We start from the raw sequence: 20,183 nt of genomic DNA on the forward strand, positions 1-20,183 counted from the left end.
AGGATTGTTCAAGGTCAAAGGCAATAACAAAGTGGATGGTAAAGTGTTAAGAGTTCCAGCAACTTTGGTTTAATATTGCAGGCTTTCTAGTGCACTCACACACACACACACACACACACACACACACACACACACACACACACACACACACCGAAAAGGGCTCACAGGAGTCAGACTTCTTAGCAAAAACAAAAAACCCAGCAAAAACACAGAGAATCCAAACACTCTGACGATGTCGAGTGTTTACTCCAGCTGTGTTTTTCTTTTTCTTGTTCAAGTCCTGACCTCTCTGGCAGCTTTTACAATCAGAATTATGATCTGAATGCACTGTGTGCCAAACACATTTTGCTTTTCCAAGAGCAGCTCTATAAATTCTCTACAGGCTCCTCTTGTTTAGGGTGTTTCTGTTTACATCTTCATTTATATTCCTGTTATTTCAGTTATTCTATTATATGTGGTATACAGTATGACAATGTCTAAGGCAGGACAGGGAGAGAATAATCGAGGATTGGGGAAGACATAATAAAAGAACAGAGTACAAAAAGAAATACACAATGTATCGCCAACTACCGCACCTGTAAGAGAACAAACATACAACACCTGGAACACAAACACTCAAAAACTCACAGGTAGCACCGGCACAGCCACGTGAATGGCTCTACCCACTGTGACCCTACGTGTGCATGTGCTGTATGAGGGAGAGTGGGTGTGGGTGTGTAAGGAGAGAGCCAGGAAATAACTGGCTCAGTAGGCACCCCCATCCCCCACACCCAGCCACGAGGGGGGGGGGGGGGGGTCTGCAATGACACCACCCAGTACGGGGCCTCCACCCAAGACAGTAGACCGGAGTGTTCAGATGAGTCTTGGGACACACACAGGAAAAGGACAAGACACCCTGGTCTGGGTCTGGGACAAGCTGCACTCAGCAATGTATGCTTCCTCACCTGAGAAAGCCCACCCCACCCAAGGGGGCGCAGACCAACCCCACGCAAGAAGGGTCTTAGCCAGAGACCCCGGGAACCAGGGCCCCAGGCCCTGTAGCCGGACCCACCCAGAAGAGGCCAACCCGCCACCACAAGCGCCCCACACCCCAAGACCATTGGAGAGCACCAACCCCAGTCCCCCACCACCACCAACTGAGGCAGAGACCCAGGCACAGTTCTGCCACCAGAGCCCAGTAGTCCCAGATTATACTTATTCAAATCTGATGAATTATTAATGCACAGTTTAAAAGTGGGGATTGTAAAGTGTTAGCACATACAAAGTGGACTGAATGAAAATTAAATACTGACCATTCAAAGTCAGCCTCTGTGCAGTCGCATGGTGCCGATGTCATGGTCACTGAGTATGTCTTTCCCATAACGCACCTGGATGTGGGCTTCAGCTTTCGGTAGATTCTTTTGACTCCCATCAGACACGGCTCACCCTGCAGGGTCCAAAAACAAAGCCAAGCGGAAAGAAACAGAGTTTGAAACTGAAGTGATTTTGTAACTCCGTATCCACAATAAATAACTTACAGGATACAATCAGCCATGTGTGCAAAGAACACCGTTCTTGTTCAGCGAATATTTACGGGCTCGTGGCGTGTGGCGTGCTCAGCTCAGCAACTGTTCCTCCGTTGCAAGAGTCACACTGTCGAATGTGCTGCTTGAGTTCTTTTTTAAGGGATTTTTTTGTGATATTGAGATGAACGACTGTGAAGGAGTTTCAGCTGCAAACGCTGCCAGAACCTAATCCATTTTTAGCCACGTGTCTATGTGTGGGAAGTGAATATAAAATCAGTCGAGTACAAAAAGATGTGAAGATATCAGCAGCCTGTTTCCACTGCATCCTTCATCCTACACTGCTGCTCTCTTTTTATTACAACATTCTGTCTTTGTGCATTAGGTGTCACTAGTGAGATGGCTAAAAACATTCTTGCCAGCATCCACAAATACAACTGCCAGCTCCTTCCCTAACTTAAACACAAAACCTCTGTTTTCAGGTGGTGTTTATTTTTTATACCCACACTACATTTGGGCAGTTTAGCCCTGTAATTGGCTTGGACTCTTGTCATCTTCCATGCTATATGTTTTGATCATTAGCCTGCTTTGAGCATATGGGTGTCTAAACCAATTACAGAAGTGGGCCATGAATAAAGGCAAGCTTTAAACGTCTGGCTCTGCTTCAGGCCCGACCAGGCTGAGGAGCTTTCGGAGCAGGTTTAACGTATGCTGGGAGGTTCACTTAAAGCATGAGGGAGGAATCATAAGGACTCTGCGCTGGGAGGTCTCCAGCTTCACAACACAGCAAAGCTGAAAGCGTACAGCGAGGGGCTCTGAATCAACCAAACTTAAGAACTTGTGTTTGGAGGAGATGGTCTCCACAGACTTCAGAATTCCTTCAATGAATTTACTTCTCATTAGGAAATAATAGTTCATTAAGTAACAAGTTTAATTCCTTTAAGTCCTGCCTTTTACTTACTACCATTTTATTCCATGATTCCTAATCCTAATTTGAAAGCTCTAACCCTAACATTTCAGAATATTGGAATTTTGGCTTTTCAAGACATGCAGCCAAAGGGGAAACTGTCTATAATTCAAAGTTATTTAGTTTTTCTGCTAAACATTGCACTTGGGGTTAGTATAGCTAGGGTACTTAGACCTGGTTTCATAATGATGTGTTTTACTGAAGCAGCTCATTAGTATACTTTTTAAATTAAAAATCATTTTAATAGTCTGCCTCTTTGAAATGTTATTTAATTAAAAATAGTTTTGAAATATAATTAAAGGCTCTAAAACATTTTGTACAGGGTGTAAAAAGAATCAAAACTCTATCCTGATCTGATTAAATGCTGTACCTGGTTGTGCAGGTGCCATGTCTGATAATCTGCCTCTATACACCTCCTGTTGAAAATGGACCTGAAGTCTATTTTCACCAGTTGCCACTCCGATCGATGACTGACATGTCCAAATATCCTGAAAAAAGAAAGCAGACACACACGCTGCACTCGTTAAATGCAAAACACGATTTGGATAATGATCGAACTAAAACGATGTTAAAGGAAAAGTCTGGTGAGCAAATCCCACACGAAGATCAAAGCCGGGAGTGAATTCATCCTGCTAATAAGCACTGTCTGATGAATCTTATCATCTAGGCCACAGAGCTGATGTTTTTTTTGACCACACATGATCTGTGAGGCTCATTGTTGCGCTGAATGTCGTGAGCCATCGTTATCGTGAAAGGAAGCACGGAGGTCTATTAACGCTGATCCTGCGCGTTCAGCTTTCGGATGCCCCAAATACACTTCAGAGCATCAAACTGAAAATGCAACCAGAAATAAACAACTTCATTAGCTAGCATTTGATACTACCAGCAGTGGACAGCTGTTTTAGGAAATTACAGAGAGCCTTTAAAAGTGAAATACTAAACAGCTGATAAAGACTGTGAGTGAAAGAGACAAATGCTTCAACAGATGATCCGTGCAAGAAAACTGCTGCAAGCATGGATATATAAGATTTACAGGTTTGTGTCAGGGCACTGGCTCTTTTGAGATTACAGTGTGTTTGTGACTCTCACATTATAAAGAGGGTTTAAGTTCAATGTTTACAGTTTAGCCTTCAGTTTAGTTCTTTCTATGTTTTGAGTTTTTCTTGTCTTTGAAGTCTATAGTTGTCTATTAGGTTCTCTTTGTGTCCTTGTGTCCCTCTCTCTTGGGATCTCTGGGTCTTAGCCTTGTTGTTATGTCTCTTCTCCCTTTTCTGCTCTCATGTTCCCCACCCTGCCATGTCTCCCTCGTCCCTCCCTCTCTCCTCTCTGTGTCTCTCACTCTCTAATTCCCCAAGTCCTCGTCATGTCTTTGTGTGTGGTCTCCTGTCTCTATTTCTAAGTCTGTTTCTCTCCCCGGTCCCAGTGTTGAGCCGTGCATCTAGTCTGCATCTTAGTCTGTTTCCTGTTTTATTTTGACAGTCTTGCATTCTGTGTTCAGTTTTCCTTCCTCCTGTGTCATTATGTCTATTCGTCCCAGCTGTGTTCCCCAGCATTTCCACTTCCCTCGTCACCCTCGTGTGTTTATAATATGTGGTCATTGCCGGGTTGTCTGTTCTTATCATGTTCCAGGTCTCCATGTCTAGGTTCCTCGTGTCACCATCCACGTTCCCTGTGTCCAAGTTTAGTGTTTAGGTTAGCTCTCCCAGTTCAGTTTATCTCAACTCTGACTTTGCCTTTTGTTTTGTCTGTTTTGCCATTAGTCCGAATAAATCTGCACTTTTGTTAAGATCAGTCCCGCCTGCGTTGTGTGCATTTGGCTCCTCACTTAAAACACACAAGATCTGCCGCCTGCGATCCATCATTGGAAGAACCAACAGGTAACAGAAAGGCACTTTTTATCCTCCATTGTATTTTTAATTTACTAATCTAGCAGTCTGCCTCTTTGAAACCTTATTCATCCATCCAATGATCCACTTTGTTAACCACTTATCCAAGTAAGCATCATCGGGATGCTGGAGCCTATCCCTGCAGGTGTAGGGCGAAACGTAGGGTACACCCTGGGCTGGCTCCTCATCCATCACAGATGAGAGCATATCTTTGGACTGTGGAAGGAAAGCAGAGCACCAGAAAGAGAGGCTACAGGAGGTTTGAGCCAGAATTCAGCTCGGTATCTTGTAAAGCATAACTGCTTATTATTTACTTGATCACTTGATAGCATGACTGAAGTCACTCTTGAAATCCATCCAGTCACCAGTGATTTGTCTAGGCTTAGGGCTTAGGCTTTCGCAACATGCTAAAAAGATTTCAGGGACTAAATGCTGGATTTCAAGTGAACTCTCATTCATTTGGTAGGTACAGTTTTTCTGTTAAAAGTGTTTCGATGTAAGTAGTGCAAAGAGGTGAAAAATCTATGTAAAGGAGAGCACATTAACCAAACCCAAACCCGGCCTACACTCACAACCCTAACCCTAGACATACTGCCAGAGACATGGAAGTTAAAACAAAAAGAGTCGCTGTTGCATGGCTCTGTCTTGCAGCAAGTGACCACCAGTTGCTGGATTCTAGTAGGGAGCTGGGAAATTGGAAAACACATTAGACTCGAGAAGGCATCCAACTTTTCATTCAAAGCACACGTGACAGAAATAGTTGTGCAGCGACTACAGAGAGCCAACAGAAAGTTCAACCTCAACTTACTTTGTCACCTCCACACAGCTTCCCTATCCAATAAAGGGTTTGTTGGTTTTATTTTATGGTGTCAGCACAGACTGAAATGAAACATGGAAAATAAGACATATTGTGCAATAAATTGTTCTGCTGGAAGGCTTTAGTCTTTACATGCGATTCGTTAACAGTGACTAACACTTGAAATGTTCCCAATCTAAAAACGAAATCCACAGTATATAATTTCCAGCGTTATGCTGTTACTAAAAAACCTTTCTTTTAAAGTTTAACTTAATCAGAACGAAAAGCCATATTTTTTTATGTACTGGTCAGGAACAAAACACAATCCAAGGTTATGAGACTAAGTGGATAAATATTCCATCTCTAGCTAAATTGAGTGGCTGCGTGTCTTTGCACTGACCCCTCCTCACCATTCATACCACAGCATATTTATCACAATCAATCTGTCAATTAGCTTCTGAGGCACCCAGCCATGACAGGCACTTACTGTAAAAATGAGTACAAATTGATAAGAAAACAGTGCATGATGGTCTTATGAAAACTAATGGTGTGTCTGCCAGCTCAGAGGCTCTGCATTCGAGAACTTATTCTACCAGCATCGCCTTTAGCTCCCCACCCTCGAGTCCCACCAAAAAAAGAGCTGCATTTTCCTTTTTCTCTCTCCAGCTGTGCCCTATCACTCTCCTGTAAGGCTGACTCCACATCCAGCTGTCAGTCTGTCATTTATGGCAGGTATCATGAAACATTGATGTAATGGCTGTGGTAACACGTCCCAAAGTCCTAAATCTCTGCTCCAATAAGGGAGCAGTGCTGCGTCATAGCATATGCACGCACTTCTGCTCTGGGCTGTTCTAATAATAAATTTGAAAGAACACAGAAGGAATCTTCATAAATCTGATTTCTCAGGGCACGCTAAATCATCCCCACGCCTCTCTCCACTTTCTAATGCAGTTAAAACTTTATAAAGAAATAAAGTTTCTCGTCTGTTTTCTCAGGCATTTTTTGATCACTCTTCTTTATGCTCTTCAAATGGGCAGTCAGGTTGTCACTGAAGCATTGATCTCCTGTGATCATAATCAGCAGACAGCTAGTTTTGATGTTGGCTAGACCTTGACAGAAACCTTTTTATTCATGAAAAGGAAAACACACAGTCAGGAATCCTGAATAGAGCGGAGCTATAGATGGAATCGGCACAGGCTCGGGTCACGACGCGAGAGAGCGCGCATTTAAAGACACCAGCAATTTGCTGTTCCTCTGTTTTTTTTCTACTCACGTCATGATGAGAGTCTCCTCTCCGGGCTCTCCGAGCACCCCGTCCACAAACAAGGGCGTGTTGGTGAAGCTGTATTTGTTCCACTGCCGTCCTTCGTCGAAGCTCAACCTGGGAACACAAACAGCTGCTTCACAAGGGGCCGCTGCTAATCCCTCAACTGTGTGCGCACACTAATGACCCTGAGAGTTGTCTAACGACTTTATTTTATATTCCACGCAGGGCTGAAGGTTCTCCGCTCGGAGAACGCTGATCAGTGAGAGCAAAAGTCATTACAGTCTCAAACCCAGAAAGCCGAATGACAATCATCCAAGGTTTTCTAAACAGAGTCGTACCCTCCCTTCGTTCCAAGACAAACTCGTTTTCCTTTACTTGGCTAACTTAGGACTTGCAGTTTCCTCAGAGAAAATTAGTCATGCTGTGACAAATGGTGTCTCTGTTATAATGACTCACCACAGGTGTCGGATGGGAAGCGGAGTGTGTCTTATTGCCACCAAAGCCCCTCCTTGGTCAAGATACAGCACTGCATACTCCTCATCAAAAATCTGCTGGGACAAAAACGCTTGATGTACTCTTACTTGTATACACATTTGCACACACCCACCCTGTCATTTTTCACAACAGACACACTCATACATGCAAATCATGGCCCTGCTTTGCTACATTACCTTCCACATAATTATTTTTCATTGCTGTGTTTAATTAGAAACAAGCCTCATAAACTGAAGTGAATCTAGTGATGTAGAGGCCGTCTAATGTGCGGTTTATGCAGCCAATGAATTCAGCCGGTCTTTAGAAGTAATATGATTGGTGACCTTAAAAAAAAAAGCTGGCTGTTGTCTGAGGACTTATATTCCAAACTTGAGGATAGGCAACGAGCGAGGAGGAGGATGTTTTCAGCGAGAGGACGGGAGGTCAGTCGGTTCATTGTGCTCCATATGGCGAGCGGCTGTTTGTTCAAGATTTAACGGGGCACATCGTTGGAAAAATTAATTATCAGACATGAGGCTGTAATATTAATAAATATAACATATTTGCTGCACTGCATGATTGTGTAATTGCAGGAAGTTGATCTTCGCCAATAGCAGTGACTTGGCAAACTTTGTGACTCTTAAATTAAAATTTGTTTGTGCTTGGAAACAAGAACAACTGATCTGATTAGAACGTTGTGGCGCCCGAATAGAAGCCGTGGGGATGAGTTTGTTTCTGAACAATGATGTTGATTTTTTAATTGGTCTTATTTATATGTGGATGAAAATTTAAGGGGTTTTCCTGGCTCTTACCTTTTCTGATGAGGTATTTGATTATTTCTTTGATAAACTTTTAAAGTCAATTTCAAGATTTTGACATTTTTAAAGGACTTTTTACTGTTTTGTTTCATTTCTTCATAATCTGCATCATTGTCTTGATGTTCTTGGGTTCAGTATGGGTATAAAATATGAGCTCAGGAGTCAATTCATGCTTAGTGTTGGATTAATGTTCAGCCTTGGTGGATGAATGCAGTCGTTTCTGATTTTTCATTTTACTAATGGTGCTTATAGAGTTACTCTAACTTTGCACTCTCCACCACCAATGTTAACTTTTCCATAAAACAAATCCCAAATTATTTTTGTAACAGTCATTTTGCTAATTGCATTCTGGATCTCCATCTGAGGGGTAATATCTGACCTAATCACCTCATACTCATCACTGCACATTGGTTTGTTTACATGTGTGAGGCTTTTTTTAAAATGAAACTCAGAAGCTAAATGGGATGGTGGATAACCACATGGATGATTATGATCAGGGCTGCAGGTCATTTCAGACTGACAGCCAGCCATGTTTACTGGAACTGGAGTCCACAGACAAGCGAAATCAAACAGAGGAAGACAGGCGGATGTTCTAATGCGATACACAACGTTCAATGCTCAGGTCCCAACTGCTCACTTTGCCTTGACGTTTTTTGAAGCCAAGCTTAAAATCCATGTTAGTGAATGAAAGTCAGCTCTGGAAATACTTTCATATACACTGTGAGCTGCCTTCCTACACATTGTTTTCACCTTCCCAGAAATCACCCAAGAGAAAAATACAAAGACCAAACAGTCAGTTCTCCAGTGGGTTGGTGAACCACACACACAGTGTATGGTAAGTGGATCAGCCTGCAACTGTCCTCTATATTTCTGTATTTATCCACCGACATGCAACCACCTCTGGGGGGGAAATAAAGCCAATGCAGAAGTACCCAACACTCAAGTCACTGAACTGGGCCTCTCCACTGTGTTTGTGTTCTTGACAAATAACATGGCGCAGTGCATCCAAGAAGTGAACATTGGAATATTCTTTTTGTTGTTACCTGACACTAATGATCAGATATTTGTGTCTCTGAGATTCCAAAACTAGTGAAGGACACGTTGGCTCGACTTTCATACATCTTTTATATAAAAGTATATGCTAATAGAAAAACATTTAAAATAATTTTAATGAATTAATGAATACTTTTATGAACTCCTTTACTCCTTTTTTCAGAGGGATGGTTATCCTCTAGTCTGCAATGATGGAATAACAAGATTAAAAGCTTGAATATTCCATACAACCAAACTATCTCTAAACTTTATATAAAGTGGTGTTAAACTAAAACACGGAGCTAAAGCGTGAGAGGACTCGTTCTGTTTAACAGTCTGGTCACTTGTGATCAGCTGGAAAAGAAAGTAATGTTCTCAGTCAGTAGGAGACTGCAGAAGTTGACAGTGTGGTTCGTACCAACTGTTAAATGTCAGTCAGCTGTTGCCATGTGAAGAGTTAGAGCTTAGATACTTTTTCCTCAAATGTGACACATGCAGAATTAGTTTACCAGCGAGACATCACAACAGTCCAAAAACAGTTGCCTCACCTGTCTCCACGTGTTTCCTGCGTCCGAGGTGATGAACACACTGACATTGCTGGTGGTCAGTTCTGCCCCAATGGAGCCTGGACGTGAGGCCAGTTCACAGAAAGGATAGAAAACAAACTTGATCAAGGGCTTCGAGGTGGAGAGACAGTTTGATGCACAAAAAGGAAATTAATTTCTGACAAAATACACCACGACTTTTACACATTGTGTTCAGACAAGAGGTGGTTCTACAGCAGGAGGCACCAGCTTGCAGCTGCAGACATTTGCTGTAATTACAGTCCTCTGAAAGATCTATTGTGCAGTGCAACATTTGCCCATACCCCTAAATTAACCAATAAATCCAGATTACTGTATCCCTCATTCAGCAGTTCTGACCACATTAAGACAAGCTTCCCTAATTCTGTGCAGACGGCTGTAATTGCTTTAATTTAGCCCGTAATTGGCGCCAGGTGGCGGTTTTTCCAGTTGTCCCCTACTCTGAATGCCTCTTGAAAAACAATAGGCTTCACACTCATCATAACATACGAGCTACACGAGTGCTGAATGTTTAGATTTCTGCTGAGCTCCAGTTGATGTTGTCACCATGCTGGTGTGATGTACAGGTATGCTGTGGATACAGTGCATCTGTATCATGCACTAACAGTGTAATACACTTATAATTCACAGAACTATAATTGTATACGTGCTAATGTTTAGCATCTCCTCTAGCCTCATGTCATCTTGATTGATAATGATTTCCTCGAGTCTTCCACCTTGACAGTGGTTCAGGGTTGGGTTTAATTAAAAACATAAGATTAGGGAGAACTCAGCAGATGTCTGAAAGACGTTGTTGGTAATCAATTAATATTCTAAAATACACGTTTGCTTTCATCACTGTTCTGCTTCCTGTCTTTGAAAGTTATAAAGTCTCCAGTTTGGGGTCCCGTATGGCACTACGGGCGGTCGAAATAACAGATTTACTTTCATTTTGACTTCAAATAACAAGCAACAAATGCTGCAATGAACAATTTAGAGTTGAGATGAAATCTTGGGATGCTATTATTATAAAGGTCTCATTTTTTCTACCTAACAGTTCTGTTTTAATGTGTCACAAACTGCACTGTAACCCAGACATAGAAAATAAAGATCTACTAGATCTCCTAGCCCTCACATTGCACAACTTACAGTATGAGCATAGTCTTGCGAAAGTACTGTAGTCTACTGCCTACAAATTCTACAGGACTCCAAACAACAGTGACCATGTGGATTATAGTCCAGTTTCCTGCTACTGACCAATAAATGAACTTGTAATAGCAATCTCAGCTAAATAAAGGCCCATTAAATGTTGATCCCTTATCCTACAGTGAGCTCAGTGTTTGGTCTCACTACTATAAAGGCTATTTTGCTATAATACTGTCTAAGTGTATATACATACACTTAGAGAGTATATTTATGAGACTGGATATTTAAGCAGAAATATCCAGTCTCATCCCAGCTTTCAGCTCAGAGACATTCCCAAGCATGTCAAAATCTCATCAGCATGTCCTGGTTCTGCCCTTGGAGTTTCCTACCAGACAGAAAATCTGACCTAAACCTATGGTAGTGGCTTTCCCCTGCTCCCCTCCCGTATGAGCTCTTCACCCTCTTTATGGTTGAGTCTGGGCCCCCTACAGAGGAAGCTGTCCTGTTGATACTATCCTCAATCAGTCATGACCCACAGCTTGTGGTCAAACACGAGGATAGGAGCTGACCAATTAATCGACAGCTTTGCCTTCATGCTTTTAACCACAGAGACTGGACCAGTGATTGATCGCATCAGTACTAATCCATCTGTCAACCTCCCGCTCCTCTCTTCCCCCACTGATGAACAAGACCACAAAACTATTGGAATGTTTAAAAGTCCATCCCATGTCACATTGTGAATGGGCTAATGTTCATAACATAACATTAATTAATCACAAGTGTATGAATAGACTCAGTATCAATAGATCATTTTAGCTTTTAATGTGTCTTTCAGCTCATGGACTTGATGACCCTACCTTAAAGCTAACCTTTCCTCATAACTCTGTAAAATGGGATTTTTACACAATGCCGCAATGTCTCCCATGTCATCTGCCACCTTTTTACTAAGGCAGAAAAAATGTAAAACTGAGATAATCATTCAGAACCCAGGACTTTGAATAAGTTTTACTGTTTTAGGACTATTTTCCAACATTTTTATTCCCAAAATAACTTCCAAATGATGGTCTGGGACAGAAAAGAAGAAATAAACGAAGAAGAAATAAGTAATCATTCTCATTCATTTTCACCATTCTGTAGCTGAAATAATGACATAGACTGAAATAAATAAGTTAATTGTTTTACTCCCAAATCAGTGAAACCGACTTATCCCACAGTGGTTCATAAAGGTCATGGCATTCATGCTGGTAGGGTAAACTTGGCCTTCTCCAGACACCCAAGGCCGGTGCCTGCATGTTATTGACAGAGCCGGTCCACACGGGAGTAAATATCACAGGTGTGCATCCACCTGGGGGCTGCTGATGTCACATTACCTTATTTTTTTCTTCACAGTGAATCAATTAGAGTCCTTGCCTATTTTTCACGTGTTCTCAGGAACAATGCTGCTCTGAGGGGTTTTTCTGTTGTCAAGTTATCTGTTTGCGTTTTAAGGTGAGCTGATGCCAGCATGTCACATGCTTGCGGGAGTGATGTACCGATGCTAAATGCAACAAACACTACAGTGCAACTGCAAAGAAGAACAAGTCATGGAAAATGCACAGAAATGATTAATAACTAAGAGAAACAGACAGATATCTTAAAGTTAACACAGAAGAAAGAAGAAAAACAGTAAAGGAGAAGCATTTTTAATCACTAATGTCTCTGCAGTTTGGAGGCTCTTTCATGTTACCTTTGCTGTACACTAAAATCTAAGCAAACCATAGGATACCTTACTTTATTAACTGAATAATGCACATATTGTTCGACTTTCCTTCTACAACCCTGGCAAATCAACAACAGTGAGCACTGGTTAGATGTTTTAACCTTTCAGTCAAGGGCTAAAAGTCCTTCTTTTATTAAATAATTTAACGACAGATAAAAACATGAGCTTTGTCTTAAAGAAAACTCCTCAGAAGTCCAAGAAGACACGGAGAATGTAGACGACGTGCCACTCGAAACATATTCCCTCTCACCCACCTGATGCGACAATGATCCCCGGCGCCGAGTCCCTGCTGGCTATGTTTCCAGATGTGTAGGGATTTGCAGACACGTGAAGATGGAGATGTAGTGAACAGTACGGCTACAGAGAGAAATCAAAAACTCAGTTATTAAAAAAAACCTCCAAAAGATGCTTCTGCGCAAAACTGCTATTGCCTCAACGTGGATCAGCAACCCTCCCAAGTCTTATGTTTTATCACAAACACCATTTCCCCATTGACTGGCCTCACCATTAATTTTGATTGGGTTAACCTTTACAGGCACAATTCTCATTACGACCCAGCAAAATGCCACTGGTGCAGGCCATGTTGTGACGGGCTGTTTAGAGGTTTATTAAAACTCTGACATTTCCTGACAAATGACTGTATAATATGGGTGGAAGGCGAGGCATGCCACTGAATCGCTAATTGGTTTATCAAAAAAGGTGATTATTTCTGTACATACAGTCATTTCAAGAGGACATATGCGAAGGTGTGCTACAGTGACACCAACTGTCAAACTGTTGTCATCTAGCGACATGTATTAGTAGAAGGTGATTAAAGTGAGCCGTGCTCATCCGAAACTTGTACTGATGAAGCGTCTAACCCTCGTTCTTTGACACTTGTATATTTTGTTGCTGCCACAGACACGATAACAGATGGCTGTAGCTCCTCCTCGCCATGACGCACCTATGGCATCTAAACGAAGCATTTGTTAAACCTCACAATTAGCATTTCAACGGCTGCCACGTAGGTTCTTTTAGAGCCAGAAACCATCAGATCTGGTCCAAGGGTTGAGTTATCTGCTAGTCTTAGCAGTCTGATTACCATGCTGCACTGACCAGCTGCACTGGAGGGGCACAGATACCTGCTGGAAATGAGTGTAGACTAATAAAAAACTAGAATTTCACCAACAGAACTGAAGCACAATTTGGCGTGTACCACACAGTAGGTCATACTTTTCTCAGGTCACTTGATTTTAATAATCTTCTAAAAGCAATCAAAACCGCAAACATGGTGCAGTGGTGATCAGCTCCAGTTATCAGTGATGAGACCTGCCAGCATCATCCAGCCCTGGAGGTTGCCACTTGGTTGCTTCTTAATTAACACAATGTTGTTAAAATAACAATGTGAGCAAACTTGTGCACAGTCTTGTGCTTTTCGAATATCCCTCCCCTTAACTGATCACCCCCATTGTTGTCTGCAAGGCACATCTTTTGGCATTTCTTAGCACCTATCTGGTCTTTACGTCTGACATCATTAGCCGTTTCCGGGTCCAAACTACGCTTTAGGTCCCAAAGTCAAACAAACACTGCGGCATCACTGAGAGTTACAAACTGTCTTCCATCTTTAATAAAATGATCAGCGCTGCTGCTCTACCAGGTGTAACAATAAAGTTTAACATCCAGGCATCCATGAAAACAGGATTTATGAAGTTTAACAATGTTTGAAGTTAGCTCGCTAGGTATGTAATCTTTAGATGGAAACATGTTCTGACTGAGGGATTTCTGATCAATTAAAACGTACAGCTCTGCTATCACTTCTGACATAAATGAAGACAGAAAACTAAACAGCAGTGACATTTGTAGGGTTTCTGAAGTTGGGCTAGCTGGTATATAATGATGTGCTACGTGGTGGCTAACTACACAGCTATGTTAGCATGACATAAACACATCAGCACAGTGAAGCTGGAGGATGAAAGCTAATTTTTCCACTCGATAAAAGTTAACGTGAGGGTTCCCGATGGTTAGGGACAAATGCAATCACATGGCAGGATGCTGTAAAAGGGACCAAACTTCAGTGAGGAGAACGACTGAGATAATCCATCCACAATATGAGGTTAGTCATTAATATACTGCTGCAAGGGCGGGGCTGTAGTTATAGTTCGTAAGGGTTTAAAAACTGAGATTTTCTTTAGGTTCTTGTTCAGATTAAATAGAACAAGATACAAAGCATTAAAACATGTTAAAAACAAAGAGTAGTTTGGACCCGAAAGCAGGGTTCATATGTCATCATTTAAAAACCGAATACACAATCTGTACTCCATCCACTGACTGACTTCATCCTTGGCCTCTGTATAAATGTCTTGCTTTGCTATGATTCTTGCAGAAGTGGTTCTAGCGTCTAAGGTTGCTGGAGTATTGACATAACTCTACAAATGCTCAGGACTTTTGTGCTTTCTTTACCTAGCTTTTCTCTTTGAGTCACTGGTTTTGCAACATTTCATTTAACAGAGAAATACACAAAGAGGTAAGGTATTGAAAAGAAAAATGTGCTACAAGAAATAAGCGGTTTCCATTTTCAAGGGTAGGTTGTTTACTTGTAATTCTGAACTTTACTAGTGAGTGAAAACTCCACTAGAGTATGAGAAGCCTCCAACTTTCTAGAGGCTCTCAGAAAGGAAGGCAGATAAAATACAGAAAAGCCTTTCTGTCTGACAAGTCTTTCTCTCTGTGTTTCTTTAAATGGGAGGTCAGCTTATTGGACTGAATCAAAATGGCTGACCTTTCAGCTGAGCAGCCTCAGAGCACTCAGCTTTGACGAGTGCTGCTCTTTCTGAGCTTGGGCTCTCGTTGCTGCTGGGATCAGTCAACTCCTGTCAAGGCCTCTCTTTGATGGAAGCGCACACATATAAAAACATGTATGAACGCATCTCGCTGGCAGATGCAAAGAAACTCACCAGCACACAGTGAATGCTGTTGCCTCTCAGGTCTTTGCTCGGCGCCTGCAGTAACCTCCAGTCTCTGCCTCTGTTGTAGGTGATGTACGTCTTCACTTGGTTGTCCGTCCTTTTGTTGGCGAGGAACATTCCTTTTATTCCCGCTACCTGCAGAATCAGAACGGTTCACGGCTTTATGTGAAATTTTACTTTATTTGACCAATAAATATGATTACTTTCCTATTTTCAAGTCACGTTGCCGAAAACGATCGCAACGCATTGCAAAAGCAAATCAGACACTTCAAGGAAACGCAGCTTACTTCTGCATTCCCAACAAAAACCAAACACAGTCACAAACCCTAAGTGGGAAATGATCGACTGTCTGGAGACTTGTGAATAATCGATGTGTGTCTTAAATGAATCTGACTCCCTGTTGGAGACCTGCAGGACGACTCAGGGATACTGAATTGAGTCTGTGACAGTGGCATCAGGCAATGAAACTCCACTTTAGTAATTGACAGATACTTCAATCTCGCTTGAAGGAGAGATTTAGCACATCATATGTTTCGGGTGGCGACCCCAATCAAGACAGTAGATTCGATTCTATTGCTCGGGCCACAGCAGACATGAGCGGCATCACCAAGGGCTTAATTATTAGATTCACAGATATAGTTCTATTCTACGTTAAACTTAAAAGCATCGTGAGTTCCACAGAGCCTCAACACCAGCTCATAGCACACCTTCTGTTTTTGGATTTGGTGTGTTGTGCAAAGTGATCTGCAGTTATTAATCAAAGGAAGAAATAATCTCAGGCTCCTAAAAATCTATATGGCTGGCACAATGCCCCTTTGCCTTTGTTGATGTCAGCACTTTGAAGCTGTTTCATATTCACACAACGTGCTCTGAAGATTGTAGGCCTACAGCAGCAGGGTTCCTTTGCAAAATGACAAAGCAAGTACATTTCATCACGTCTGCCTGCTAGCTCCAAAGTATTGATCAGCATTCGTAATAAACCTGCAGGACGCATGCTCATCGAGCAGGCCTCCTGTTTAAAAACAGAGAATTGTCTAAAATGAATACTGCAGGCTCCAAAACTAAAGCTGAGGTTTCTGCATTTGTGCGACGTTCCTGCTTCAGACACAGAGTTTATTTTCCTGTGGATACAGCATCAGTGGTCCTCCTCAGTGCTCCTCACATACAAGGTCTTAAATAATCAGGCCCCATCTTATCTTAATGACCTTGTAGTACCATATCACCCTACTAGAGCACTTTGCTCTCGCTCTGCAGGCCTACTTGTTGTTCCTAGAGTATTTAAAAGTAGAATGGGAGGCAGAGCCTTCAGTTTTCAGGCCCCTCTTCTGTGGAACCAGGTTTGGATTCGGGAGACAGACACTATCTCTACTTTCAAGATTAGGCTTAAAACTTTCCTTTTTGCTAAAGCATATAGTTAGGGCTGGACCAGGTGACCCTGAATCCTCCCTTAGTTATGCTGCAATAGACGTAGGCTGCCGGGGATTCCCATGATGCATTGAGTTTTTCCTTTCCAGTCACCTTTCTCACTCACTATGTATTAACAGACCTCTCTGCATGAATCATACTTGTTATTAATCTCTGTCTCTCTTCCACAGCATGTCTTTATCCTGTCTTCCTTCTCTCACCCCAACCAATCACAGCAGATGGCCCCGCCCCTCCCTGAGCCTGGTTCTGTCGGAGGTTTCTTCCTGTTAAAAGGGAGTTTTTCCTTCCCACTGTCACCAAAGTGATTGCTCATAGGGGGTCATATGATTGTTGGGTTTTTCTCTGTATCTATTGTTGTATGATCTACTGTACAATATGAAGCGCCTTGAGGTGACTGATGTTGTGATTTGGCGCTGTATAAATAAAATTGAATTGAATTGAAATTGAATGGTTTTTTTACCTCGTAGAGGTCGACCATGACGTTTCCCTCGAGGCCCATGCTGCTGACCACGTTCTCCAGAGCCAGAGTGTAGTAGACCCCCGAAGTGTCTGACACATACAGGTTGTAGGTTTCATTCTGGTTCCACTCCCTCACAGCCGCGACGACACGGTTTTCATCCGTACTGATCACATGCAGATCCTGGTAGGAGTAAAATGATATCACAGACCCTTGTTACCCCAGCGTTTTTATCTTTACAACTTATGTTTGTGCTGTTCTGTATCATACAATAAAAAGTCTTGACAATAATAACAAATTGACATATACACCATGTGGACGAAACACATTACACCTCAGACATGGGAACCCATGCATGAAGCTGCTGGCACACTGTTTTTGTGCCGATATAAATACCAGATGAGGTTTGGATCGCTGCAGTCACTGAGCGTTTGCAACTTCGTTACAAGTAATGCATTCCTGTAATCTGATTACTTTTTAAAAGTAACGAGTAAAGTAAGGTATTACTTTGCAAAAAAAGTAATTAGATTACTGTTGCTTTCCTGTAAGCATTACTAAACCGTGATTTGCTTGTGAGAGTGTCTCATGACAGTGACGTAAGCGTTCATGGTAACAGACGTGTGCAGATCAACGATGGATAATACGGAGTACAGGAGAGAGTACGACCATGCAGCGTTTAAAGCGTGGAAGTACTGACTCCCTAAAAAGGGACAAAAACATTAGCATCAGCTGTTCACTCTGTGTGGGAAGAAAACTTCTTTCTACCGTGAAAAATGAAACTTCATATCTGAGCGAGCTGCCACGGGAATGTGACATTCCCAGAGAAACCCCCGGATCCCCCCGCTGACATGACCACTGTTGGCAAACCTCCACCCGCCCCACTCCTGCTAAACGGGGGACAATAGATTTAAGAGCGACAGGACTCAGTGCTGCTGAATCTTTGATTTTACTCATTTTCTGCTGTTTTACTTGCATCTATTTGAAAGAGTGAGTGCAAACACAAAACATGATTTTATTTTATATGATGGATCATGCAGGAAATAGGTTTAAATAGCAAATAAATTTCTTCAAACCACAGACAGTTACATATAATTTAATTTTTGCTTGATGCAAGGTGCATAAAGTTAAAAGATTAAAACTAATAAAACAAGTTTTAAAAAGAGACTTTTTCATTTGATTACATTTTATATAATGGATGCAGAAAAAAAAGAACTGGGCTGAAAGGTCTGTTGTTTTATTACGTATTCAGGCTGTGTGTCAAGTAACTAAGTACTTTTGAAAATAAGTAATCAGGATTACGTTTTTGGAGAAGTAATCAGTAATTCGTTACTAATGACTTTTTTCAAGTAACTTGACCAGCACTGCTCAGCACACAGAGTCTGCTCTATAACCTACAAGGTCTGGCACTTCATGGATGAGTTGCTGTAGTTCCCAAACAGCTGCACTTTGCAGCAATAGCACCTACAGCTGATGGCGGGAAATCTACAAGCGAAGAAATGTCACAAACCGACCTGTGGCAACAATTTCATCCCATTACAGTCTCACACTGAAATTCAGTGAGATCTTTAGAACGATGCATGAAGACTGCATGGGTCAATGCTGGACTTTATACACCTGTAGCAATGGGAACGCACAGACCTGGATTCAAAGATTAAAAGGTAGAGCTCAGGACTTTTGCCCATGTAATGCAGCGGTCCCCGGTACCCGTCCACGAGTCGTTGAGTTCACGCTCGGCTGTGAAATTTATGGTTTTCAGGGTTTGTATCGTTAACTCGCCGTCTTATTTTGCAAGAAATATCTCCGAGTTACCATAGTGACCAGAAAGCATTAAGGAGCAGAGAGGAGGATGTTACTCTTAATGTTGTTGGCGCATTTTCAGGAGGATGCTGCTAATAAAGTTACACAATTACACAGTAATTTCGGGTTTATTATTATATTAAGAAAATACCAAAGTTTTTGTCTCATTTTATTTTGTTGTATTCATCCGCGACACCTTTATTTATGTGGTGTTATAAGCAATGTGTGAATTTGGTGAATTTGTTGGCGCAGTACCACATTGCCCTGTGTCAGTTCTACTATATAACTACAATGGGAAACAGCCATGATCTTATAGTAATGCACACAGACTTACAAATGGTTGTTTTAATAGCAAAGTACAATCTTTAATAGTAACATCATAATGATTAAAACTCCCTCTCTTTAAAAAGCAGTTTAAATGTTTGTTAATATCTTGACAGAGACAACAAACAGTTAGCTCTGTTCAGTGTGCTCCCGACTCCTCTGTGCATTTTGCATATTGATATTTTTGTTCATTGCTTTTATCCAATAAAAGTCAACATCCCCTCTTTATGCGTGCTCTTAATATCATCATCAGCTTGAAATTACACTTTAAAAGAACATCCATTTACTGTCATTTGTAATGGAAATTTTTAAAGGCTTTAATTTGTTTTTTTTAGGCAACATGATCTCTTCTATGCTAATAGAAATGTAATTTTTTAGTGTATACATATTGTTCTTACCCTCCTGCTGGGCTTAATCATATTCATTAATCAGAATCGCTTCACGTTTAGTATTCATGTATTTCCACTAAGAGGATACAGCAATCATTAAGACTACATCGGGCTTATTGGGCAGAGTTATGCAGCTGAGGCCATGCTGTTTAGTTGTGTGCTTCATCTACCTCTGACTGTGCCAGCAACACCTTGCAGTGAGCTGGCAGCAACTTGGGCGCCCAGAGCTTGATTGAATAAAACATGTTTAATTGTCAACGGGGACGTGACAAGCGAGGCCACGCGCACATGGAGCAGCATGGAATAACAATTCTGGAAACACTGCGAGAGCTACTTTTGCCCTTGATTCGCCCATAAATAACAGAGAGGGCACCACACGGAGCCGGCACGATCTGGAGCGTTATTGAAAGTTTCGCCTTCATATTGAACAAAGTTTAAAGCCTATTTTTTTCCCCTTTAGAAATGAGAAAAAAGAAAGAAGCCAACGAGGTATATTTCTTACCTTGGGCAGCGTATACTTGGGCAGCTTCATAGGGGTGAAGACATCTCTTTTAGCTGACACGTAGTAGATTGGCCTCCCCCCAGTTGACACCTTAAGGTGAGCCAAAAAAGTTTGTAGACATTAATAAAGCAGAT

The 20,183-nt window shown here is 41.8% G+C and overlaps 1 protein-coding gene across 2 annotated transcripts in view; it reads right to left on the reverse strand.

Annotated features, from left to right (window-relative positions):
- sorcs1 (sortilin-related VPS10 domain containing receptor 1) overlaps positions 1–20,183 on the reverse strand; it is a 176,040-nt gene that overhangs the window by 22,649 nt on the left and 133,208 nt on the right. For both annotated transcript variants that reach the window (XM_005746004.1, XM_005746006.1), the window contains exons 8-16: positions 20,050–20,139; positions 17,041–17,220; positions 15,144–15,290; positions 12,465–12,567; positions 9,291–9,367; positions 6,875–6,966; positions 6,425–6,532; positions 2,840–2,957; positions 1,293–1,426 (exon numbers count right to left, since the gene is read on the reverse strand). In XM_005746004.1, coding sequence (XP_005746061.1) covers positions 1,293–1,426; positions 2,840–2,957; positions 6,425–6,532; positions 6,875–6,966; positions 9,291–9,367; positions 12,465–12,567; positions 15,144–15,290; positions 17,041–17,220; positions 20,050–20,139 — 1,049 coding nt within the window. The remainder of the gene's footprint in view (positions 1–1,292; positions 1,427–2,839; positions 2,958–6,424; positions 6,533–6,874; positions 6,967–9,290; positions 9,368–12,464; positions 12,568–15,143; positions 15,291–17,040; positions 17,221–20,049; positions 20,140–20,183) is intronic.

The sequence above is a fragment of the Pundamilia nyererei genome, unplaced genomic scaffold (genome assembly GCF_000239375.1).
Source record: "Pundamilia nyererei isolate P.nyererei 1_Seehausen unplaced genomic scaffold, PunNye1.0 scaffold00171, whole genome shotgun sequence".
In the NCBI taxonomy this organism is placed as follows: Eukaryota; Metazoa; Chordata; class Actinopteri; order Cichliformes; family Cichlidae; genus Pundamilia; species Pundamilia nyererei.